At 42.9% G+C, this 26015-nt stretch overlaps 1 protein-coding gene across 8 annotated transcripts in view; it reads right to left on the bottom strand.

Annotated features, from left to right (window-relative positions):
* Positions 1-1834: 1834 nt before the first annotated feature.
* Positions 1835-26015, bottom strand: part of sox5 (SRY-box transcription factor 5) — a 78434-nt gene continuing 54253 nt past the window's right edge. For 3 of the 8 annotated variants that reach the window (XM_053861613.1, XM_053861615.1, XM_053861616.1), the window contains exons 8-15: positions 24810-24895; positions 20263-20427; positions 16102-16297; positions 13002-13177; positions 8673-8775; positions 7506-7679; positions 5888-6104; positions 1835-5188 (exon numbers count right to left, since the gene is read on the bottom strand). In XM_053861613.1, coding sequence (XP_053717588.1) covers positions 4891-5188; positions 5888-6104; positions 7506-7679; positions 8673-8775; positions 13002-13177; positions 16102-16297; positions 20263-20427; positions 24810-24895 — 1415 coding nt within the window. In that variant the 3' untranslated portion in view covers positions 1835-4890. The remainder of the gene's footprint in view (positions 5189-5887; positions 6105-7505; positions 7680-8672; positions 8776-13001; positions 13178-16101; positions 16298-20262; positions 20428-24809; positions 24896-26015) is intronic. The other 5 variants (XM_053861614.1, XM_053861620.1, XM_053861617.1 and 2 more) reach the window with 4 other exon arrangements.

Here is a 26015-nt window from a genome sequence, read left to right as displayed (position 1 = left end):
ATTTGCAAATTTATGAATTAATTATTCAGAGAAGTCGTGGTCATCGTTTTGTTCTTTCTGTTTTCTTGGTATTGTCAGAATGGCAGGATGTACGTAACTGTAGTTCAGGTCCCCATTCAGGAAAAAAGAAAATCAGAAATGAAAGATTTCTACCACGGAGTACAAAAACAATATGGTCATCTTTATTTGGCGTGTTCAGTGATATGGTTGGCATTCAGTTCCTAATTTACCTTCTTCTTTTTTCAATTATTCTTTCTCTCTTCACATTGTGGAGCATATTTATTTGGTTCTGCATTTAGTTTTTAGCCTACTCGAAAACAACAAGGAATGGTCTATGAGTGTCGAAGTTTTGAACTGAGACATCATGTTAGCCATTAGCTCTGTTCACCCTGTGAGCTCTGTTTGCGCTGTGAGCTCTGTGGTGCAAACTGTCTGGCATCGCAGTTCTGACGAGGAACAATCCATCATTATGTCGTGAAGGTGTGTGGTGAAGTTAAAAACAAAACTCGAATTGGGAAGTGTCTCGAAGTGACAGACGGATCATGGTGTGAGCAGAGATTTATACTGTATAGAAAGAATGTGACCAATTCCGTGTAATCTCCTCACATTGGTAGCTCCTCAACAATTCTTCACCATTTAATGTCATCATATCGCCCACCTCCATTGCCGGACAAATGAGGTGAAATGGGATCATTTGCCACGGCACACTAGGTTGAAAAACACTGCTCTTTATGCTTAATAGTGCTTTTAAAGAGAGTATAGCATCCACTTCATTCTGAGATTTTTTTGGAGTGTTTTGGAGTCCTGTCCATCTCTGACCAGTGACCATAAGACACTGCCAAGTGTGAGTCATTGCTTCCGCAACAACATGGTTTGAATAAAAATATTTTCCTTTGTTTACATGAATGCGCTCTTCTTTCTCGAAAATCGATCAAAAAATCATCAAATTCTCACCGATACTGTTGTCACTACCTCCGCGTCAGAGCGCTCATGCATTTGATACCTCCAGCTACGTCACAAGATGGTGGTGGCATTTGACCCACTTTCGAGAACCTTGTCAGAATCACGGTTTAATTTCTGGTACTCAGAATGAAGAAGAACACTTTCTCCTTTCTAATTCTAATAATGTTTGTTCACACACTTCATGGTGCTTAAATTCAGTGTTCAAATAACACTTGACCATTTTGTGTTACTCATAAGCTCAGTGGCTATTTAACACATTTTAATATCATACAATTGAGGTGTGTGTTTAGAAAATCCTGGCTTTCACTGTCAGTATTCTAGGTAACAGAAAAAAAAAATCTTAAAAAAAGGTTTGTATATATTTACACAACCCTCATCTGCGTTTTCTGTGCTGTAAATCAAAGTTTCTTGTGACCTTTTAAATGGAGAATCTTCATCAGGGTGTTACATGGGCTGTATTAACATCATATAGTATTTCTATATGATGATTGTAATACAGAATAAATAAAAAGGTCAAGCAGAAATAAAATAACTTTTTAGTTAAAAATTGTTAAAAAAAGAAAATGAATTAACAACTCAGCTTAAGCCGATTTATTGATTATTGGAACTCACCTATTAATGGGTGTGTTACATGGTGGTTTGTGTCATTTAATGTGGCGTTGTTATTTTACATGTAGAGATGATGAGCCATTTCTGGCTTCAGTTTCTTCACTTAATAAATAAATAATTATTTACAAATAATAATTGCAACACTTGTTTAACACTTAATCAAAACCCTGACTTCTTTACTTTCTGTCCTTAAAAGCAGGTGTTGTTAGTGTATATTTCAGAGTGTTGCTGTGAACATGTGCGTGACGAGGAAAGAAGTGACCAGCACCAACAAGTTTGTACCGAACACATTGCTGTCTTTATTAGAGCCTTGGCTGGCAGTAATACTGAAAAAAAGTGAACTTGGAACAGATGGTGGTGGCAGCTCGTGGCTTGTTTTTTTCTTTATTTCATCAATGTTTTTCTTCATATTTTTTTGTGCGAGTTCTGCGACTCCCAACTTTTCTGTGGCATGAATAACATCAATAAAAGAGACAGGGGGAGAGAGAGAGAAAAAGAAATATACAACTTATATTACACTGTGTTATGAACAAAATATAAATCTATAACTCTATGTTATATTTACATAATTATCTTTCTTGATTTTTCAAGTTGAGATGTTAAGATATTTATTTAATAATTCTCACTTTGTTTTGAGCTCCACTCATGACTTTGATTGTCTTAAATAATATTATTATCATTGTCTGGATACATGGGGACAGACCTAGCCAGCAGGGGCGATTGACGTCATCCAACTCCCACAAATGTCTTTCAAATGGAACCCGTCTGTCCAGCATCGTTTTTGAGTCATGTTGTGGTGACGGGGCAACTTTACAGCAAAATGAAGAGGCTCATTGTGTGGCAAACATCGCACCTGAAGAGTAGTCATGGCTCCTGAAGCATCACGTGGAGCTCAAACAAAGCAAACTGCTCCTGATAAGTTTAAAGATATTCATGGTCGTCCCTCCCACACACACAGATACACTCATCTATCTCACGCACACACACAGTGGAACATCCTGGGTAGATCACGGGAAACACTGCTTTCTGAACAAAAAAAAAACAAAAGAAAAAAAAAGATATCAGATATGTACAAGAACAAGACAGCATATGATTTGGTTGGATGTCATAATCTCTTCATTAAAATGTGTGTGTGTTCACACCGATGATATTCCACTGTGTCAGCGAGACGACCGAAGTAGTAAACAGGTTTCATAAAGGAAAATAAAATAATAAACTTCACATTTAAAATGATAATAATTACAAAAAAACAACAAATGATAAATCATGTTCTTCTGTTCATCTGACCACACGGAGTCTGAGTGCTTTTTCAGAAATGGGTTTCGGACATTTATAAAGGTCTTCAGCTCGGAGGAGGGCCGCGTCAAGTCCAGCTCGCTGACCTAACTCCATTCGCCAGCTCTCCGGAGAGGTCAAACTTATTCAGTGAAAGGGGGTCAAATTAATACGGGGAAGAAAAAAAAAACTATCTACCAGCTAGAATAATGTTTTATTATTTCATAAAAACTTGATATAGAGGAAAAAATAAATTATACTGTACATAACTTACTAAACTTAGGAAAACCTCCTTATATTTATGTTAATAATATCAGACTAGAGGCAGTTTGAAGAGAAATGATAAAATACAGTATTTAAATACAAACAGAAACACTGACTGGCTGAATGAGTCCGCTCCGCCCCTTAGGGGTCAGCAGGTTGTAGTCAAACAAGGGTTGAGTACAACAAGCTACATCCACGTAGCTGATTTTTGAAAGTGTTCTTCATTAATCTTAGTTTGGTAAAAAACAGGGTTTGGATTACATTTTTTGCTTTTCTGATTTAGCTCCTTACAGCATGCTGGTTTTAAACCAGGTGTAGTCAGAGAAAATGAGATCCTCCGTCCTTCTCTTGAGAGGACTATTGAAACTGAAGAGTGCCACATGTCTCTCTCTGCAGAAACCTCCTGCACCTTTTCTTGAGGAATTACGAAAGGTGTACAGTGTTTACCCCAGGTCAACATTCTGACAAGATACCCTTGCCACCTTAACTGGCTTCTCTCATTGTGGAGCAGCTTCGGTTCTTTTTTCTTGGGTGATTGAGTTTGTCTTTTGAGTCCAGATGCCCAACTTTGTGGGTTAATAGTGACACGGGATACTCAAATCCCATCCCATGGGGAAGGAGCTCATCTCAAGCCTCGACAGGACATTCTGTCCTTTTTCCAATGAGAACTGTGGTCTCTGACTTGCTACAATGATGCATGAACCGTTGATGTTCAACAAAATGACAAATGACATTTGACATCTTTTACAATTCATTTCAGTTAATGGCCTGTTGCCTTGTTAAAAAACAAATCTGGATCCAGTTTTTCAATGACATAAATACTTTTCTCAGAAGCCCTGCTGCGTGGATGTAGCCTCTTGTCATGTCAGTGTTTATCTCGCTTAAAATGAATAAACATCAACATAAATTGAAACTGTCTCCAGACTGTCGTTTTGCCACGGGACAGAGCAGAAATGGATAAGGTGGATTGTCTCACAACACAGTGCTTAACTTTCTGCTCTGTAATGAACCGCCTCTCGAAGCGGAACGGTCCAGGCTGCGGGCAGTCCTGGCTGGACCGTCAGGTTCCTTTAAAAAGGGGTGACAGCGAAAGAGCAGGTGGTCACAAAAAGGGGTTTTGGGCAGCGAGGTCTGTTTTTTTTTTCGTCTTTTCTTTTGAGGAAAAACGTCTTTTTGTTAAAAATAAACACGTCTGATGTCCTCCAGGTGCTTTACAACAAAAAGGGAAAAAAGAAATGTCTCTTTTTTCTATTATTATTCAAACTCGTAGCACAAAAACAACAAATCACATTCACAAGCCACTTATTGGCACCGTGTACCTGAGTGAGAATATTATAGAACCAAGAACAAAAAAAAAAGCTGTTTGTAAGCTTAAAAGTGTCTCTTGATAACAAACAGGTCCACCATCTTAAAGTGTCATCTGCCTGTCGATGTGCGACAGGTCAACTGCTCTTTCTGTCGCTTTCAAATGTTGCGAAATGATTCCTGCTCACGCTGCCTCACTTTTGCCCTCTCGGTGGTTTGGGACTAGATCCAGTCCTCCCTCCCAAACCTGTGTAACAGTCAGTGTGATTGACAGGCCCTGTGCTTCGTTTGATTGGTCCGATGCTGGTATCAGGACTCCAGTGGGTGGGGTTAAGGTTCTGCTCTGCCCTCAGAGTCTTTAAGAAAAAGGGGAGGTTTCTAGGAGTTGGCAAAAGTTGGCGTTCCTGGTTGGTGGCTTTTTGGGTAGCATGGCATTAAACCTGCTTTGCTTGGGGTTAAAGTTGTTCCGGCATTCTATTGGGTGATGTGATTCTCGTTATCGCTGACGTAATCGGCCTCTTCGTCCTCGTAGTCGAAGTCGTCGTACACATCGCCGTTGCTATCGTCCAACCGTAGGTCCTCCTCCTTTATACGAGGCTCGTCCCCTTTCAGGCCAGGCATATTGGTGGTGTGGTGGTGGTTGGCGTTGGGCTCCGGGCTGCTGGACATGCTTGAGTGCTCTGAGGGCATCTGGGGGGACGGCATTCCTGCCACGGACAGAGCGCTTGGGTAGACGACGCCCGCTGAGGACAAGGGTAGCTGACCTTGTTGCCTGTAGCACAGAAGAGGCATTAAAATAGCAGTTAGATGGGGAAGTTGCAGAGCGTGTGAATTCAGAACCTACATGCAGACTAACAACTTAGAAACACTGGCTAACTATGGACTAAGATGTTTCTCCAAAGACCTAGACGGATATTGCATTTTTTAAGAATAAAGAATGACAGCGTATTTGGGGCATAAAACTAATAATAATGTTAATAATGCCAACGGGTGATTCATCCATATTGTACCGACTGGACCTCTTACTCACACCCGCTATTCTTCAATAGCACGGATCCGCACATTTCATGTTCAGTGCTATCGAAGTAAGATACTGGCTTATAGCAATATTTTTCTAAATAAAAGCAGTAGGTCTAAGAACAAATGTTCAGAATGAAAATGTTCAAAACATAAACTGAAGAACGCATTTCAAGAGGCCAAACAAAATTAAAAAAAAAACATTTTTTTTTGGCCTGTGACTTTTAATCGAAATTAGTTTTTTCGCCATTTTTTCTACCACATGTTTACAGCTCTTGTGGGAAAAACAAACTATTTGGCAAGCTAGATTTAGCCCCAGTACCTTTTGACCACATGGGTCAAACTCAAGGTTTAAAGAGTATAAAATTCACGTCACTTGATTTTTTGAATCTACACAAATAATAATATATCTTTTTAAATGAATCTATTTTAGGTCCTCCGAGGAGCCACTGACCCCACGCTGAAGTATTGTCTCATTTCCTGCCGACGGGACCTCATGATGGCTTTGTACTCGCCAATGCGCAGCTTCTTGCCGTCCACCAAACAGGTGCGTTTGGGCCGTGGCTTGTACTTGTAGTCAGGGTATTTCTCTAGGTGCTGCTTGCTGAGGCGAGCCTGCTCCTCGTAGTACGGCTGCTTCTCCAGATTGGTCATGGCCTTCCAGCGGGAGCCTGAACGTGAAAACATTGTGTGAAAAACATGTCCCATCCCACATGTTTCTTGCACCTCATGATCAGTAAATGTTTTATCTGGTTGGATTGCTAACATAACCAAACCAGGCTATGAAAGCAAGCGCTCATGTGGTGGTCTTACCTTTAAGAACTTAGTTTTAAGTTCATGTCAAGTAAGTGACCTGTAGTTCTGCAGCATCAACAGTTTATTGTCATTTGGACTTTCAGGAATTCAGGTCAGACCACACAAGCAGAGTAACAGTGATTGATAAAATCGTGTGTGATGAACATGATTATTAAGTAATAGTTTGGTGATATATGTTACAGTTATCCAGCTGTAAAGAAATTATTGTTCATGTGCTTAACAAAGTGTTAAGATGCATACAGTATGGCTGTCCCAACTGAAATGCTAGAGGGGCAAGTATATACTGTAGAAGAATGGAACTACAGACCAGATGTGACAGATGACGACATTGTTAAAACATTTTTTGTGGCTGAAGTAGAATTTAAATTCACGGGCCATTGAATTAAAATCTATTTTTTCATCTGCCTAAAAATTCCACTTTGCACACACAGCACTTGAAAACCCATTATCTTTGTCAGAATCCAACGTAGACGACTGACACATGCTGGCTCAGCTCAGTGACATGTGAGGAACCAATGTTGCAAAGACGAGGAGAGTCCCAAACGTGGCAAATATTTCAGGAACACCAAAATACCAAAGCACATTAATGAACAAACATACCATGATCTGGCATGAACACACTGGTGAAGAGAGGGAGAGAGAGGAGGAAGAAAATCCAGAGGTAATGAGCCGAGCTACGAGGACGACAGGTACTCATCTAAACTAATGAGGACTTCACTTAACCTGCTGTCATCTATCTGCTCACTTCCTGCTCGTAGAATTCTCAAATCAGTGTGTGTGTATGTGCGCAAGTGTAATGGGGAGCATGTTTTCCCCTGTGTGTTTCATATCTGGTCTGAATTTGCACTTGACTACTGTATGTTTAATGGGTAAAAGCTGTCAGCACTTGGCCGTTCCCTCTCTATTCTGCGATCTGTTAGCAATTGAGAGAGAAAAATAGCAAGAAGGAGGGGGAGGCTTATTAAAACCAGATTTCCCTGTGTTATAAAACGCTTAGGAGCTCTTTAAAATGTCAAGGCCGATCCCGGCGGTCCGGGGGAAATGTCAGGCAGCCTCGTGCTGCTTGTTTAATGCATAATGAATTATATCATCATTTATCGGAGGCGCTCTCCCCAGCCGTTCATTAACAGCCACTTACACTGAAGACGCTGCGTTTGCGCGCTTTTTTTTTTTCTTTAGATAGAAGACGAGAGCATGCCACATGCCTGCGTGATTGATCGCAGACCAACAAATTCAGGATGCGTGCACGTGTTTACCGAGGATCTTGCTGATGTTGGAGTTGTGCATGTCGGGGAAGGCCTGCAGGATCTTTCTCCGCTCGTCCTTGGCCCAGACCATGAAGGCGTTCATCGGCCGTTTGATGTGCGGCTCGCTGCTGCCGCGACCCCGAGTCTCTCTGAATATTCTGGAGTCTGACACGCTCGGGGAGCCTGAAGAGGAAGTGGGAGGAAAAATGTGTTCACAAGCTGCAAATATTTAGCAGTTAACTTTAATGATCTTTGCACTTCACATGCTCTAGCTGCTTTGATGGCATCGGAAGAACTGTCAGTGTCTCGTCTGATCCGGTCTTCAATCATTTATCTGTGCTGGGTCACAACAGTTTCATTCATCCTTTCCCAATATTCCATCTTTCAAGTTGCCCCGTAGTTTGCCCCATGTTCTCCTTGAGGCTAAATACAGCTTAAAGTGTAACTGCCGTAGATAACTGGACCATGTTTGGATTTTCTGCTCTTGTGAGGAGCTCAAAGATTAAATAGATTTCTTTGTAGAGAGCTTAAAATTCACTTCGTTTTGCTTCTTATGGTGGTAAGACGATCTTGAATCATGCCTTTTTGACTCATGGCGTCATCCCAGCGAGACCATGACCCTATTTACTGATGAATGTAGTCACTACATTTTACACATCTGACTGCAAAACCAGCATCCTCATCCTCACATGAATGACTTGTACACGTGAGGGATTTCACTTCATTGCATTTGATTGTAACACTGATAATACAAATCAGACATACAAAGCTATTTATCGTGGGGAGCCTTGTGGATGACAAAAGTTGTATGTATGACAGCGGAAATACTTGACTCTATGCAAAACAAGTACAAGCTGAGACTTTTCCCTCGCACCTCTAGTCTGACTCAATATAAACCTTGTGAGTCACTCTGCCGAAGAACGTTCAGACCTGCTTATGTGCTATTGACCCGGAAAATAAATATACAAATTGGAAATATTGCACTTTTGACTTCATGTATGTGTGAGCACAAAGACAGTTCACATTAGAAACTGCCATGGAAATGAAATTTCCAAAAAGAAAGCCGGAAAATGACGCATTTGTCTGCGCACGCCGACAGATTAATCACATCCGTTGATGCTTCCATCTGGCAAATAGACATAGTCGCACCATCCTGACTGCTGGTGTTCTTTTTACCGTCAGAGTCTCCACTCATGGTGAAGTCCAGCATGGCGTGGTTGAACTTGTCCTCTGCCTGCTGCTTCAGCTGTTGACTCAGACTCTCCAGGGCCGCCTTGTCCTGAACGACACAACGTCAAAAAGTTAGTCAGCCACTGCACGTCAGTACGTTTGAACAGACATTTGAAACAGTCTTCTGATTGAATGCTGAAGTGTGACTTAAAACACTGCTTTTGACTCAAACATTTGAAGGGAGAATGATGTTTTTAAGGTGTAAACCATGTCTTTGCAGGTATTATTATTCATAATTTTGAATTTGGTTTTTAAATGTATTATTTAAGGCTCCAATGCAGGGCAACCGCCCAAACTGTACGGCAGCACTGATACAATTTTGTTTCACGAAAACAAGGACACCATCATTGCTTTGGTTCAAGATAGCGCAAACGTGAAAATAACATCAACTCACAGTACAAATCCAAGGGAAAAATAGGTCATTCCACTTGTCATGCACGTTATTATTAAAAGATAACAATTATCAGCAACAATAGACTGCTGAGTGATTTTTTAAATAATGCAAAAAAACACAAAACTTGGTTTCATATATGGTTAATGTAGCAAAGAGGACAGTACTGCTTATTTAGAATGACAAAAAAAATAGACTGTCATGCTAAAGACGTATGGCTCTGTCAACTCCAGAAACAAAAGTTTGTGCCATGACTATTCACAGCAATCGGGATTCACTTATATAACAGAAGCCCAGTTTTTTTTCTCTTATAACCTTTAAGTGATAATACTGTGAAGCCAACTTTAAAACAGTGTGGCTCATTCCTCGACTACACACGTGCACTCGTGTGTACGAGAGTGTAGAGCAACTGCTGGCAGCCACCTGCGCTCGCGGAGTGCTGCGGCTTGCCTCTCTAACAGAGGCCCCCGAGGGTCGACGCATTAGCGAGGGAGAGAACGGGCAGGCACGAGATCGGGGCCACGCCGCTCGGCCCCCTGGGTATTTATTACAACCAATAAAAGGCTGATTTACTGAGCATTTACATGCTTAATGCAAGCAGCCGGTGCGGCCGACACTCCAACGGCACCGTCCACACGCACACACAGACGCCGCAGCGTTTTACAGTTTAATTACACGATTATGAGCAGTAGCCAAAACACAGTCGTCTTCTAAAACAACCTTCCGCAAAGTGTCCCCTTACATTTACATATGAACCCTGGCAAGCTGGAGAGGGGTGAGGATGATAATGAAATCCATTTTCCCTGTTTTTAGCAGTTTAATTGTTAAGAGATAATTTAACCGGCAGTTTTGGATGAATAAAGCATTGAGCCAGATGCTGTTCAGAGGCACAATATTTATCAGATGGATCATATGTTGGCTAAAATATTTTAGCCAAGAATGTAAGGTTCCCATAGGGGGAATGCAAGTGATATTATGGTTCATGATATTTATCCTAGTTTTATTGCTGAAAGGGGTCCTACCCTTCTCATTTTAATGGGCTTTTAAAATGGAACTCTTGGGTTCAAACCAAGAATTGAGGTTTGGCCCCGCCTATTCTTCCAATTTGTTCTTGTCATGCATTGAGCTTGTGCATGTTCCTGCAGGTGGGATTCTCCCAATCCGCTGAGAGATCACTCCTTCAGAATAACACCTTTGTTTCACATGTTTCAGCTCAGAACGATATGAACGACCGACAAAATAACTTTATTGGGGCATTGATGTTCACCACTGTATATTATACATAATATTAATAATTATTAATAATGAAATATTTATTAACTCATTGACACTGTGACCGCTAACAACAATTCTGTTATGACATTCTTTGTTGTTCGACTGATCGATGATCTGTCTACTAAAAGAGTTTTGATGCTCCTTTAAATGTCCATTTTAGCTGTAAAAAACAAACTTTATCGATACCAAATTTCTGTTTTATGTTCAAAAGTGTCTTTTTTTTGTGGATCATTTGCACATCACAACAACTTTTCGTGTGTAGTTTTCCTTACAAACCTATATTTGACCAAGTGAGTCACTACTGGGTTGAGCACATTATCTTGTTGGTGATACTTATTAAACTACTATATTACTTTTTTGGCATGTTGATGTTTAGTCACTTATCAGTGTTAAATATATGTTTTGAAAAGTTGCCTTGTTTTTGTTTCATGTCCTCTGATGAGCAGAGTGGAAAAATGGGGCCAGAGAATATGTCTGCCATGTGCGATGCTCCAGATTAAAAGAGCGAGATGAACAGGGAGACGGAGTGGATGACAGCCTAGTCTGACATTAAGCCTCGGCGCGGTACATGAGAAAAGTGGATTGAATGGCTGACACCGGAGCCAAGACACAAAGTAGCGACAAAACTAATCCTCCGACTGTGTCAGTAGATGACTCTGTTGTATCCTGCGAGCTCGCCGGCTTCACACTCGCGTCGCACGCAGCCAAAAAAAGAGACAGAGGAAGCAGTAGTTGAGAAAGAACCGCAGCTTTGAGATTCACTCGTGTCTTGCTGCTACTGCTTATTTAGTTGGTAATTACAATCATAATCACTGCACCGTACTGTGATGTATTTGTATTTCACTGTACTGATGTCACCTTAGTCATCCTCAATCAACACATATACCACAATTACTCTTGCTTTATTTGTTCCATAAAGCAAGACTTTTAATCTTCATATACTGGTTTCAGACAATGTGTAAGAATAAGAATGTATAAAAACACAAACAATAATAATATAAACTACAAATAATAATAATAGCTACAGACACTGATCCATCGTAAACTGGTGAAAGAATTGCTGTGCTCTCCTGTCAGATGCATATTTATTTGGCCAAGGATGAACAAGCATACTTGGAATTCAGTGCCGGAAGATATTGTCTCTCTAGTCAAATTTGCCAAAATGAATATGGTGTGCAAAAACCCCCAGAGGTATAAAGTACCTTTTTAGTATGACAAATCAACATTCCGACACATTACTGACATCAAATGTTCTTTATGTTGTGCAAAATTTCTTTGTTTCGATTTATTTTGTACCAATTATTCATAATTTTTTGCATATTTTTTTATATCATTTATTTATCATTTTGAGTCAGTGACTCTCTAAATTGAGATGAAACTGACTGATGGAGCTGTTGAATGTCATCGGTGCAGATGCTTCAAGCACACAGTTTTCCCTGTGTCTGTGTGCCTGCGTGTCCTTGCACCAGCTGACTCCTGATGTGTTTAACAAATAATCACAATTTAGCCACGCTGCCGAGGAGCCGGCGCCGTCACTTCACATTATCGTCCCTGCGATGCCCCTCTCTGCCACACATGCGCGCACACACATACACGCGCACACTCGACCCTGCAGCGCGCCTCACAGACACACTCATTACCTCCGGTTTTTACCTTATCTGGCCCTGTTTAGCTTCAGCACATTTAAGCGAGCACTATGCGGAGACGCTTACCTCCTACATGGCGACGCGGCACAAGGCAGAAATTATTGCACACTGGCAATGAGACGCAACTGAATGATTGCGATGATTTATTGGCAGGAAATGTTTGAATAAGTACCGGAGGACAGGTGAAACTCGTTGTAATCTTTATGATATTAAGACGTTGTTGGTCATTTGAGACTAACAGCCTCCTACATTGTTGGTGTCATTTGAGTTTTTGCCTTAAACACATGAAGATGTATTTTACATTCCAACAGGCCTGCTCATGCACGCAGCCTTCTACACATTCTCTGACACACAGTGAGCAAGGACACAAATCACATGGATGTGTTTTGTAGTGTGAACTGCATCATAGGTTCAAGTAGCCCTAAAAACGGTGCTAAGTGGTCTTTTATCAGCTCCGCTAGTTAGTTTTATACAACACAGAGGGAAGTCTACAATTTATGTGTTCACACTGAATGATCAGAAAATTGACATTACATGAACGGAGAACATGTGCCAGTAAGATTCTTGCTGTCTTATGTACATTCAAGAAACACCCACTATTTATAACTTGCCATCTGATAATTTCTGCCTGGCAGATCCAACAGCGAGGATTCCACAGGACAGCCAGGGTGATGGGAGTTTATATTTTCATGAATATTGGATCATTTAAAAACATTTACACTCTGTAGTTGTCGGATCAGTCTGGGAATGCGCAAGTCAGGGGTTGATCATTTCAAATATGAATGCAATTTGGACAAAAAAAAAGTTTTCACCAGATGCTCTTTCATTATTATCTACTTGAATTTTTATGTTGTTTGGAGAATCTTAAAGCGCTGCAACCTCAAGCAAAAGAAACTAAATAAAACACTCTCAGAGGTCACTGCAAAAAAATAAAAAAGTGAAAAATTATGTTTCCCGTCTCACCTTGTCGGAGCGTCCATTGTTGAGGCTGAGGTTGCTGACGGCGGCCACCTTGGCGTCCAGCACCTGCTGCTCCCTCTTCAGCTGCTCCTTCATTTGGCGAGCCTCAGCGAAGGCCTTGGTCACGGCCTCGTGGTCATTCAGGTACGCGCCCGAGGACAACGAGGACAGCAAGTCTGCTAAGACCGACAAATGGTAGAAGGGAAAAATGGGAGAGAAGGATAGAGGCATTTAACTTGGTTTGAGAACAGGAGTGAAGAACAGTATGTTTAAATTTAAGGCCTTGTCTGTGGTGCTGTATGGACCTTCATTATAGAAATCTGGAAATTTCTACTTAATGAAGTTAAATCAGATTTATGCTGATTTCAAAATAATGATAATGATCATACTGGTAAATGTGTTTGAAAACACTAGGCATTGAACCTACAGTACATCGATGTGTTTATAAAATCCAGGATGCTTTCATTTTATGTCTGCTGTTGAAGTGAGAAAATTCCTTCCTTTTTTTTTTAATTAACGCTTGGATGATAAAGTAAATACATAAGAACACACTTGATAAGTCAGCAAGCACATACTCTGACCACTCGGCTTTTGAGAGCATCATGTGATTCAGTCTGTGCCTGTGGCTAGCCTTGCTACAAGCAGCCCACCGCCTCCTCACCTGCCTTCAGCCTTAAAGCTGACGCACACACACAACCAAACCCATCTACACACATAAATCTGAAAATGTGTCCACCTCTTAGATTTAAAGAATGCCAACATCTGCCCAGCTGAGATCACATCTCTCATTTGTGTAACTTCAACAGCAAAATCACTGATGAGGCATCTGATGTGATTTGTGTGTGTGCCTGTATCGCCCCATCAGATGGGTGAGTTCTCAACAAAGAGCCACTGCTGGTTTATGGGGCCTTTATCTGCGCTAATCCCGACTGTTAATGCCATCTCAGGCTAGATTACCAGCTTCAGATTGGTAATGACAGAGCCGCGAACTCTTTTAGAAGTCATAACCGCAAAATCTGGACGTGAGCAGGGCCCAAAAAAAAAAAAAAAAAAAAAATCCGATGGGGGAAGGAGGTGAGAGGAGAGTGTGATGGAATCGGGTGGCAGTCAATTTTAATCTGGGCTCAAACGGGAGGAGGGGGCAGACGGATATTCTCATGAATGTGTGTGTCACACTTAAACTGACAGCGATGCCAACAATTCAGACATGTGAATGTGACCCAGATAGTTGTGTGTGTGTGTTGCTCTCTCTGGCGACACACACTTTTTTGTCTCGTCTCACCACATCTCAGGTGTTAGTTCGGGTCGCAGAGTGTTTTTGTGACATGGAATGCATCAAATCCGGTGATTTTGAATGCCCGACTGTGACAGCTCTCCGTTTTCATTTCAAATGAGAAGATGCCGGCGGTCTCAACAACAATCCTCCTTCTATAATATAAATAGTAAACCACACTTCACTCTGGGCCCTTTTTTTGACCACAGCAGCTCCTTCATGATTGGAATTTGGCAATAATAAACATGGTTTAGACGACACTTCCATACACTTTATAAAGATTCACGTGATGGGAGATTTCTGACTTAAAAATCACTTGAACGTAAAGGAGCAGCTTGTTTGAGTGCCATCTAGTGGTGCCTCTTCTAATACCATCTGAGAGGTTGAGCTTGTTCGGTCTCCTTTGAACCCCTTTAAATGAATGCCAATAAATGAATCAATCAATGGATGTTTCAGAAATGGAAACACAATAAATTACTGTTTACAAATATGTATCAATATTACAGTTAATACAGTGTAAAAAAACAGTAGAAAAAGGGAAACAAGGTGATGATAAATTATATTAAACCTAAAATTAATAATAATAATGATATGAAGAAGAAGAATCTGTTCAGTTGAAACACAATTCTGCTTTGGTTTTCGATGAAGCCCACACACACAGACACAAACTCTTTGACATTAAAGCAAGCACATTTGGAAGGGCTTGTTTTATCCCCTTCCTCCCCATCGGAACCTATCACAGGAACACCAGCGCAGCTATGGGTCCACAATATCGGTGACCGTATGGCAACAGATGGCACCTGAGACACAAACAACAGCAGATACACGCGGTTCTCACCACACTCATATATTCATTGGGGCTCACACACTAACTTTAAATACTGTAATCCATTTTTCGGAACAAAAAACATCTGGGACCACAAATCCACTAATCTGATATTAAATCCACCGATTTGTTGAAAACAGTGAGATTAGCCAAGAAGTCAGGGGGGAAAAAATGACTGCTGATTGCATAGGAGGATTGTGTGCTCATGAGTCTTTGTGTGTGTGTGTGTGTGTGTGTTCTGTCATTGTGTCATTAATGCTGGGTGTTTGCGCTGTCCTGGCTCATGTAAGAGGCTTGTCTAATCTCATTGGTGATACCTCCTGTCTGTCATACGCTCCTCTCTTTATTATTCCCCGCTTCATGGCTTGGGAAAAAAAAAGAGTGTTAATCTTCATCCCCCTCTCTCTCTCTCCCTCTCCGTCCCCTCACTCTCTCTCGCGCACACACACTCACTCGTTGCCTCTCTCTTCTGTCTCCTTCACTCGCTAATAAACACGTAACAATGAAGCAGCCCGCAGGCAAATAACGACACGGAAAAAAAGAAGCACAAACACACCAATTATAGCCTCTTACATATGTGTAATTTTTGAACTATCAGCATTGCGTGAAAAATGGATTAAGAATACAAAATAGTGATTCATTTGTGTCACATTTAATGTACATGTGGTCCAGGGTGATTATGGTGCTGGCACTACCGACAATTGCAGCTGCACAACAAAACGTTCTATTCCTGTCGTGCCGGCACAAGCTTGGCTACTTTTACCTAAACAATATGAACAGTGCAGTTGTGGCTGAAGATTCCTAGCTATAGCTTTACGATCATCTGCCGTTCATTGGATTTCCATCAACCCGTCCATCCGGGGACACCCAAGACTGGTCATCAGTCTCTCATGTACGCACATCTAGGTACATCACTGTGTCATGAATTCATCTCTCTTTTTGGACTGTGGCAGGAAACTCGCTTAAAAAAGCTACTGAAAGAATAGTCATCGCAGTCCACCTACCTATTGAGCTGACTCTGCTCTGAGATCCTCCGATGCTGGAGGGGACACCGCCGTGCTTCATGGAGCCCACTTGACCCAGCTTGGTGGCGGCAGCAGCAGCAGGGACCTGTGGGGAAGTTGGGGGGGAGTTGGGTGACTTGCTCTCGGATGCCTTAGGCTTGGCCGACAGGTTCAGTGGCTGTGCACCCTCACTGTCCTGCAAAAACCAAAACAGCACAGTTTCGCCTGCTGTGACCAGCGTAGAAATTTGGAAGCGGGAGGCAGCGGGACCCAAGTCCTTGCCATTGCCCGCGGAGGTGATTCGATTAGTTCAAAACAAGAGCCCATGCATGGCGAACTAGAGCGGGACAGGTGATGCGGTGCATGCCACTGGCCCGATACGGAACAACAATCTAAGGGCACAAACAAAAACGGGATCACTTGGGTGCAAAACCACTGACATTCACATGCAAAAAGAGACTCATGCACATGCACAGTATGCCAGCTGCATGCCCTGGAACTCTGCGCCACATAACACCTCTGAACATCGAGGGACCCAGGACTGTGACTCCTTCAAGTAACAAACAGGACCAGAGAGTAGCAGCGGCTGCCACTACAATGTGCACTTGCTTCATTAGAAACTACGGACCTTCACCGCCATCATCACGGTGTGTGAAGGGAACAGAGAGCAATCAATAGCACTTCTTCTCCTCAGGTTCATGTCACAGGTGGCAACATCATTGAAAAGAAAAATCACGTCAGTGAAAGCGATGTACTTCATCTTGTCCTTCAGTATACTGTATGTTGAAGTTTGTAAACTCAGGAAATCCTCATTAATCAAACTTCAACTAGAACATTGTGTCTCTGGAATTTGTTTGTCATTATTCTGTTCATTTTCATTCTGTGTATTCCAGCGCTGATGGTGTGTATTACTCCCTTACTTCTGAAAGTTTATGGTCAAAACTTTATGATGGTGGTATTCTAACCACTTTATAGTTTGATCTTACACCCCTAATATACTTAAAGGAATTTTCTGGCTGAAGATCAGATCACAGGACCACAATGAAATGCTATTATGCAGGTCTCACTGTATGAACCATGTGGACCGCTGTGATGCTGCCCGTGACTGTCATCACATCTATTGTCATGGCAATGTCACTCCGACTGATGATCTCATCCAATAGGACCAAGGCCTCCCAAAGTCACATGATGTCACATGAATTAGATCACAGAGGGGCCAGATGTTCAAAGGCCACTCTGATGGGTAGGCAGTTTGACCTTAAGTATTTTTGTAGAGACAGTGTCAGAGACTGAAATAATGTTTCTTTTAGATCAGTGGAAATAACCAGATGACTCATTTCAGTGGTGTAGATTCCAGCATGTTGTCTAAAGTTATCTAACCTAAGATATTTGTCTAAAATTGTCCCATATGACATGTTCACTTTCTGGAATTTTTGCGCTAAAAATGTGATGTCCTCCACTTCCTCTCCTCTCCAAGTCTCCTCTTCCTCTTTCCTTGGTCCGAAACTGGCTTGAGAGCAGTAACACAGCTCGGGAAGAATCACATAGCAGTTGGAAATCAGTGCTCAGTTGAGTATTTTCTATTTTTTAATTTCGCATCATTAGCCTAATTGCGGCTTAGACCGAACAGAATACACTGGAAAGTGAGTGTGTGTGTAGGCGCGTGTGTGTGTGAAGTCATTATGGCCGACTTCCCCAGATTTCTGACTCCTTGAGTCGAACTAAGCCTTATGAGCCCCTCACAACTCAATTAAGCCCTTCCAATTAAGCCTGTACATGGGCGCCATCCTGTGTGTGCGCGTGTGTGTGTGTGTGCGTGTGTGTGAATGAGCTCAAGTCTGTGCAATGAGGCCTAACAGGATTGTACTTCATTAGGAGGGTATTTCTAAATAGATGGGGACCCCCAAAGATGCCTTCAGTGAGACAATGGGCCAGAGGAGAAGAGACGAGAACAAGTGAGCGGGATCTTCTCAATCCTGACCCATATTACGGTGGGCTTTGGCTTGAACGTTTATTACAAATAGATAATGCCTCTTGTACAGTGGATGGGGGAATTTGCTCTTCGCGCCAAGACAAATCCTATGGTGGGAATATGGCCAACGAGTATAATGCCAGTGCCGAGGAATTAGTTTAGACATTGTAGCTGAGAGGCTTGGACCGACTTGTTCATCTGTGTGTGCCACTGCAAGACATTGTTCATCAGGCTCTAAATCTCACAGCAGTCAACGGCACAAGTGTGTTTGAGGCCTCTAAAGCCTCTCGGAATCTCAAATTAATACAATTGCTTTTGTGTCTCTCTTGGCTGATGAAACTGTCTCCAGCTCTGGAAAACATGCAGAGTGACAGCGAGAGCCAGAGGGACGGAGACGGAGAGAACGCGGGAGGGGCGGGATGATCAGAGTGTCTTACTCCTCTGGAGTGACAGCAGGATCCTGTCAATGAACTTGGCAGCTTGATGAACAGGCTAAGCAGGTGTGAGCCACATCCTCTGTTAGCTTTTCAAGACTTCTCTCAGGCCTCTTCCCCTCTATTTCTCCCTGCAGCATTAAGTGGCTCTCTGATTATTAATTATATTGTCTTTCTTAATTCTGTCTGACAGACAAAACACACGATAACACGGACCACTGCTTCCTTCACATCCACTCGCCGTGTAATAACATGCGCGTTACACATCCCACTAATTTGAATTTCTTCTTCCACAGTCATCTGTCTCCATAAGGTTCTAACAAAAGTCAGATTTACTCACTTACTTTGACGTCTGTGCGTGTGTGTTCTGCATGTCAGCGAACAGGCTGCATATGGCGCTCAATCTCTTTATGGTAGAGGTGCGTATGCATGCTTGCCTTCATCTAAAGATCCAATCTTGCATTCAAGAAAGCTCCACATGCGCTGCACTGATTTGTGCTTGTGTGCGTGTTTTGTGTGAACGGGGTTGCTCGGCTTCTTGCCTGGCACAGTGCCTTGCTCAACACCTGTGTGCCTTTTGTGTGTGTTGGTTCCTGCGTGCTTGTGAGCGCGCGCGCGCCTGTGTCTCACCCGAGGGTAAAGCACTTAAGCGGTGTGTGCCTGAGTCCAAACAGCTGTGAGCAGAGGCGGACAGCGGGTCTCTAAATGGCTTGAGACCTGTAAGAGAGCCCACTGGGTCTGCACACCTCTAAAATATACATGTCACTCATCCAGAGAGGGAGAGAGAGCATGAGCACAGTGGTCAGTCTGAGGAAAAGACAAAAAGAATGAGATCATCTCATCCAATATTTGTCCCTCTGTGTTCCCAAATATTGCCACCACATGGTGCTGTAAAGCCAAAACACCACTCTGACCAGCCAGCCGTCCCCACTCCACAGGGACCCGCTCAGATCCACAAGGGTCCACTCCCTGGTTAGTAGCTCCTGCTGGACTACAGAGCCCATTTTTGCTCCCCACTTCCTTTCAGTCAGGGCCCAACTCTATATATATGCTAATGTTTGTGTGATTCAGGGGTTGATGGACACGAAGGCAGGGGTCCACGTTTGGGGTCAACCACAAACATAAACCTGCCCGGCCATGTGTGTACAGATTTCGAACAATCAATGAAAGTTTGACTTATGAGACACTCTGTGGGGTGCGATTCTGTTGTCCGACTTCAACTTCTGCCCTGACGGAACTCAGCTTGTCAGGGGGTCTGACACAGAGCAAAGGAGCCTTCTGAGTTTGTGTGTGAGTGTTTCAAGGAGCCCCGTGTCCCAAGGCTTGACCACATATTCATTGGTTTTTGCTCCGTTGGGCAAGGTTTCACGTCGGCCCTATTGGGCAGCCAGCCGAGAAAAAGGCACAAACACCAATAACTCCCAAATCCACTGAGACGATGGAAACTGGTTCAGAAAGTTTCCAACACTCGATTGGGGGGAAAAAAAAGGCTTTGTCAGAAAGAGTTTGGACGCATAAGACAGTTGCGTGTCATGCAAACAAAGAAGCATCACATTCCATCCAGCTGGTTTTTGAAATCACACTGCGTAACACTAAAAAGCTGAGAGTTGATGAAACATATTTTGGGGTTCGTTCTGTTGACCCGTAGAGGCCCATCACATTGGGTATATTTTGGGCGATAGCAAAAGCTTTCTTTCAGCGTTTGTAGTGTTCGACACAGTCATGCACAATCCAAATTTCTGTCTGCTCTGTTACCTTGGTCTTGTTTGGTGGTGGGGACGTTCTGGTCTTGTCGCTCTGTGAGTGTGTGTTGCTGGGTGGGGAGTGTGTGCCCAAGTTGCCCTGGGGGGGTAGGCCACCTCCGTGCTGCTTGGCCCCCGGGGAAACCTGCATAGCCGCCAATTGCGCTGCATACAACTGCTGCAAGGTCAGATAGTCAGGTAGAGAGAGACAGCAGGAGCAAAGTTGAGAAGAGGCAAGGAAAGAAAAGGACGAGAGGGGGAGAGAAAGAGGACAACATGAATAAATGAATACTTGAGAGCACACAAACAAAAAAGAAGATGCAGGCTAAAAAGCTCTAGAAGAAGAGGCCATTAGTGTCCCAGACTTTGTGTGACAGAGAAAGATGGAGAGGGACATCTTCACTGTCAACCGACTCCCTTCCCCTCCTCCCACTCCACCTCCCCCCCATGGGACCAGCGCTAACAGCTTCTCTGACAGGCCCAGAGATGGCCGATGTCCCCTCCAGGTGCAGCACAGGAAAACATTCGGACTATCGAGGTCATTCCGGAGAGCCGAGGTCACGCTCAGGGTGAAAAGAAGTGATGATGGCGGAGCAAACGAGAGTGAGAAACATTTATCAGGTGACACACCGGATGCCACTGCTTTTGGCTGATGTTCTTCTGATGACAAGAATTCAATTGCAACTCAAGGAACCATCTTCCCGATTTATTTGTTGTCTCAACTGCTGCGGGGAAGGCAGATTGTGCCCGATCCTTTCTGTTGTAAATGAATTTCCAATTAAGCAGAGACATTCTGGTGTGAGCCTCTGCATAGTGTCACTTATACCAATCATTGGCCAGACGCTGGAACAAAGAGGAAAAATCACAAATGGGAAGGAGTATTCATAAGCTGTCCTTCTATAGCGCAAAATTCTATCCGCTGACTTTCATGTGGGCTAATACAAATCTCCAAGATGCCATTTTTCCTTCCTCAGAATTGTTATTTCTTTCTCTGAAGAACGGCCCAACGCTTGTTTAGCACGAAGTAACAGATGTGTTGTTTTTTTTTTGAATAGTTATAATTGTTATTATTTATTTCTGGTGGGGGATTTTTCTGGAAGCGGACCATCTTTTTTTCCCTTTAGTTCAACTTCTGTCCTTCTGTTGATGCTTGGCTGCCGGCCACCGGCGTCAAACAAAGGCTGGCTTATGCAAATGGACAAGGAAGAGATGCTGTCTTTGCTATTTCTCTCGCTCGTTGTGTTCACTTGTAGCTCTCTCCATCAATTTTGACAGCCACATTTGCTCCAAAATAAAGACTTCAGAATAAAGGCACAAAAAAACTGCACATTCCGAGAATGCAAGAAGTTCTTCAAGGTGCTAACTCAGATTTGAATATAACAGTATTGCAGTCACTTCCAGGTTCAACTGAAGTAGTTTTGTTGATAAGACAATTTGCCTTCAGTGCCTTCCATGTTGATGGAACTCCTTCAATGTTTTGCCTACTTACAGAACAGGGAAGTATTCTTATAAATTCCACATTGTTGTAATAGCAGAGCCCCTATAGTCAGTGTGGGTTTGTCAAATTGCAGTCAGATTTGCATTTGGTTTGCCAGTAAAAACTGCTACCGCTGTCACCACTGGTGTTTTGTTTTATGGTTGCAGCTTACGTAGAACCAAAGAGGAACAACTAGCAGTAGCTGATGTAGAAATCAGCGGGAGATTGTTCTGCCGACAAAGAGGCAACACAGAGGAAGAACTGACTGATATCGGATCTTCCTCTGCTCACTCAATTGTCTTCAATTAGCAGCTCAGAAGCTGCAGGAAGAAGAAGGGGTAGCCCCTGTTTCCCCACCAGCCAACCCCTCCTACCGTCCACAGGCTGTATGTGTGTGTATACATGTGCATGTGTGTATCCTGCCATATTCGGACCAGTGGTTCAAAGGCCTCTTTATTTGCTGAGTGAATTGAGTTCCATTACAAGGCCAGCTCCCGTCACTCAAAGGCTGCTCAATGGGCCGGTGAGCAGCGACACACACAGATACACACACATGCTCAAATACACTCAGTACAGAGGGCAGAGGCACTGCCGAGCATGCCCAGAGCGTCGCCACAGCGACATGCATGTCAACAAACAGGAAGTGACAGCGCAAAGCCTCCTGGGGTGACTGGAGGAGCACACACACAGACACACACAACCCGATGAGTGCGGGGGGCAAATGCAATTGTTGTTGGTGGATGAGACGAAGGAATTTAAAATGTCAGTCACCGTCCAGGCGTGCTCCGTTTTTCTTTGTCACTGTGCCTTTTTTTCTTAATACCTAGTGCTTTTCAGTGCTGCACCTTCAGTGAAAGTGGACGGTTTGGAATCAAAGAAACAATTGAAGCATCAGATGTAATTGACTGTTGCAATAACTTGCAACAAATCAAGTCCATGTAACACGTGTGAAAGACGACAAACACGGAAGGCAAGTCTTGTCTTCACGTTTATTCATTATTGATTCCACGCTACTATCACTTAAAAGCATTTCCTTGCAACTCAATAAATTCAATCAGATATCAACACTGAAGCAAAATGACTTTTTCCATTCCAGATAAGGTTGTGTGGAGTGCCACATTGATTTCTAGATCTCCTTAGTGGAGCAGTTGTTTCCCCTCTTGTTTTTGTCCCCGTCATCCCCCACCCCTTCTTTCCTGCCTGTCCGTTGTTGGTCCATCTATCTCTCCGGTGTACACTGTGGTAATCCAGGACAATATGTTCCAACATCTGCCTCTCCATATGATGCCTAAACCCACGCTGTTGACCCTCTTTAGACTGCACACATTTTCTCTGCCACTCACACGTTCGCCACACTTTACCTCCTTCCTCCCCATTTCCTCTGTTGATCCTTTTTACTGATCATCCTTCTAGGTTTCATCACTTCTTCACGGCTTTCTCTCATAAGTGCGTTTTTCCCTTCTGTCTCTCACTTTCAGTGCATTTGTGTGATAATATCAATATTATTAAGGGTCAATTCAGAGCCAGATTAACATGCTCTAATGCACAATGTCACACTCATCCCAGCAGATTAAGATGCTAAATGCCAAACTTGCACACACGAAAGCTTGGCAGCCTTGAAAAACATGAAGCTTTCAATGGTTGTGAAAGCCTCACTGTAGTGACAGAGGTATCATACATAGAAAGCGCTTTAAATCATTAGAAGATTAATATTATTTCTAAGAACTGCACTTCACTTAAAAGTGCTGCTGTTGAGCTTTTTTTTCCCTACTCTGTGTCCAGTCGTTCCACGGTATGCTTACGCTGTGATCCATGAAAGCAGACCATTATCTCTGTCTGACGTCAATCTTAACTTTTATTCCAATGAGACCAAGACGCTAATTAAATTAAGACGGCGCGAAGATTATATGTCGCTTATGTTCGCTGAGCTTTATTTCTTTATTGCTCATCTCAATGGACATCAAGGTGAGCTACATGACAGCGTTTTAGAATGCAAGTATGGAATTCACTGGCGTTCATATATATATATATATATATATATATATATATATATATATATATATATATATATATATATATATATATATATATATGTAGCTCTTTGTATTTCAGGATCTAAATACTCACTTATAACTGAAAGAAAAGGATTTCAGATTCAAATTGGCTCCAATTGTTTTCTGAGGCATCTCACTTACACAAGGTCCAATTTTGGCTTGTTTGTTTGAGATAGTTGGGGCATCTTGTTGTCTTAACCTTGTTGTCTGGTTGCCAGGTCATGTTGTCTGAAAGGTTTGGCGGGCACTGTCTGGTTTTAGACCTTTCATTCGAAGCATTTTTAGAATGAAATACAAACATATACATTGCATTAGATATTCATACGCATGCTGTTTCAGGGCCAAGCTTTTGACTGTTTTTCTTTTTTTTTCTAGCCACCGTGTCGGCTTCGTGACCCACTAAGACCGTAGCAAACTACCATGTCCCTTCACACTTGCAAAATCACCCCCATCTCGAATGAAGGCGCGACAGACAATCCCAAAGGAAATCCCACCACGCTGAGATATTTGTCCTCGTGTTAGCCCAGTGCAAATCTGTTTCTTTTCTCTGACAGAGCCTTAATCTCAACTTGCTTGTTTATATGTGGGTGGGGGTGTGTGTTTGAGGGGATGATTGTAACGAAATCTGCACTTGTCCCTGCTGTTGGGGACACACATTCAATTTCAAGGTGGACAAAGCCAGATTTTGACTCGCTGGAACATATGGTTGGCTAGATTGAAGCACTGATAAGGAAAGAGTGACATTATCCTTGCAAAGAATGAAACAAGTCTAAATCTAATCAAGGACAATGACATGTCTGTGATAGAATTCTTCAGCTACCCTCATCGCTTTTTACCACAAATCATCACGCTGACTTATTTAACCCACACTGTACTTACCCACATGTTGACTCAGCCATAAGCTGCTGTTCTAGTTCATTCACTATTCCTGTGCCACTCGCATATTTCAGCCAAGCAACAGCACGCGTTTCTAAAAAAATCTGTCATTTCTTGAGGGATAAACTAGTTTATATGGTCAAGCATTCTTACCTGGAGTTGCAAGGGCCCCAGGCCCGGTGTGGCAGCCGCAGCAGCGGCCATCGTCGTGGGGATGAGTTGAAGTGGGTATGGATCACCTTCAACAAACCAGCAGAGAGTTGTCATTCAATTTGATTATTGGGAATGTTAAACCCACCACTGCCACCCCCTTGTCCTTCCGGCCTTCCCTATTCACGGTCCCCATCAACCCCTCGGTTGTCTGTGGCTGGCCCCTGCTCCAGCCAAATCTACTGCCTCCCACCTGAGTCTCTCGCTCGCTGCAGCTGTTAAAGCCAGCCTTTGTGCGAACTAGCAGTGGGGCCTTAATGAAAAGCCTGATTGTGTCCTCCCTCCTTAATACCCCTGACAAAGAGCAGCGAGGTGAGAGTATTCTGATAACGCTGGCCCGAACGCAGTAATTAAGATCGCTGCTCTCTTATTTTTTTTTTGAGCTTCAACTCATGGTTCTCTGCTTTTGTCGAGACAGAGCAGCTCACGCTCACTCACACTCCGATTCTTTTCCTTGTAATGGTCTTTGTTTTCTCAATCTAGTCTCCATGTGTCTTGTCTAACCCTCACTCCTACCTCTCAGGGCTTTTTAGGTGGACTGCATATGTACAACCAAGGCGTAGAAAACCACCACTGTGAGATAAGATGCAGGATAGTCTATGTTCCAATTACTCACAAAGGTCAGACAACTAGGAATGTGGGCACAGTGATGTACTTGATTCCAACAATTTAATGTTTTTTTTTTAGATTGCAAAGACCAAATGAGGGTGATTTCATAGGCCTACTACCCAAAAATACACTGTCTGAGGTTTTTATTGTGCTGTCATATTGACCTTTGGAGAGACATTCCCAAGCACTTAACCTTGGGGTTCCTTACTTGAACTTCCCATCCCAGCGGTTAGCATCTTGGCGCTGTCTGCACTACTGTTCCGTGGGTGTTCAACCAAGTGTCCTAGCTTGGCATTAACCAGACTTTCCTTGCAGCATATTTTCCCATACATCCCAACAGGCAGACAGCAAAGAACAGAAGGGATAACAATTTTCTGTGTATTCTGGAAGATTGCTCTTTTCTTCTTGTTCCCTTAGACAAACATTAGACGACTGGATATTTATGCCCCTCCTGGGGTTCTCAGTGACATGAAGCTAGAAGGACAGAAGAAAGCAAACATGTTGCACTTGGCATAAAGACAGGCCGAGGGCTCTCGCTGC

Source organism: Synchiropus splendidus, chromosome 4, assembly GCF_027744825.2.
Source record: "Synchiropus splendidus isolate RoL2022-P1 chromosome 4, RoL_Sspl_1.0, whole genome shotgun sequence".
Lineage (NCBI taxonomy): Eukaryota > Metazoa > Chordata > Actinopteri > Syngnathiformes > Callionymidae > Synchiropus > Synchiropus splendidus.
This window is presented reverse-complemented; position numbering and strand designations above follow the sequence as displayed.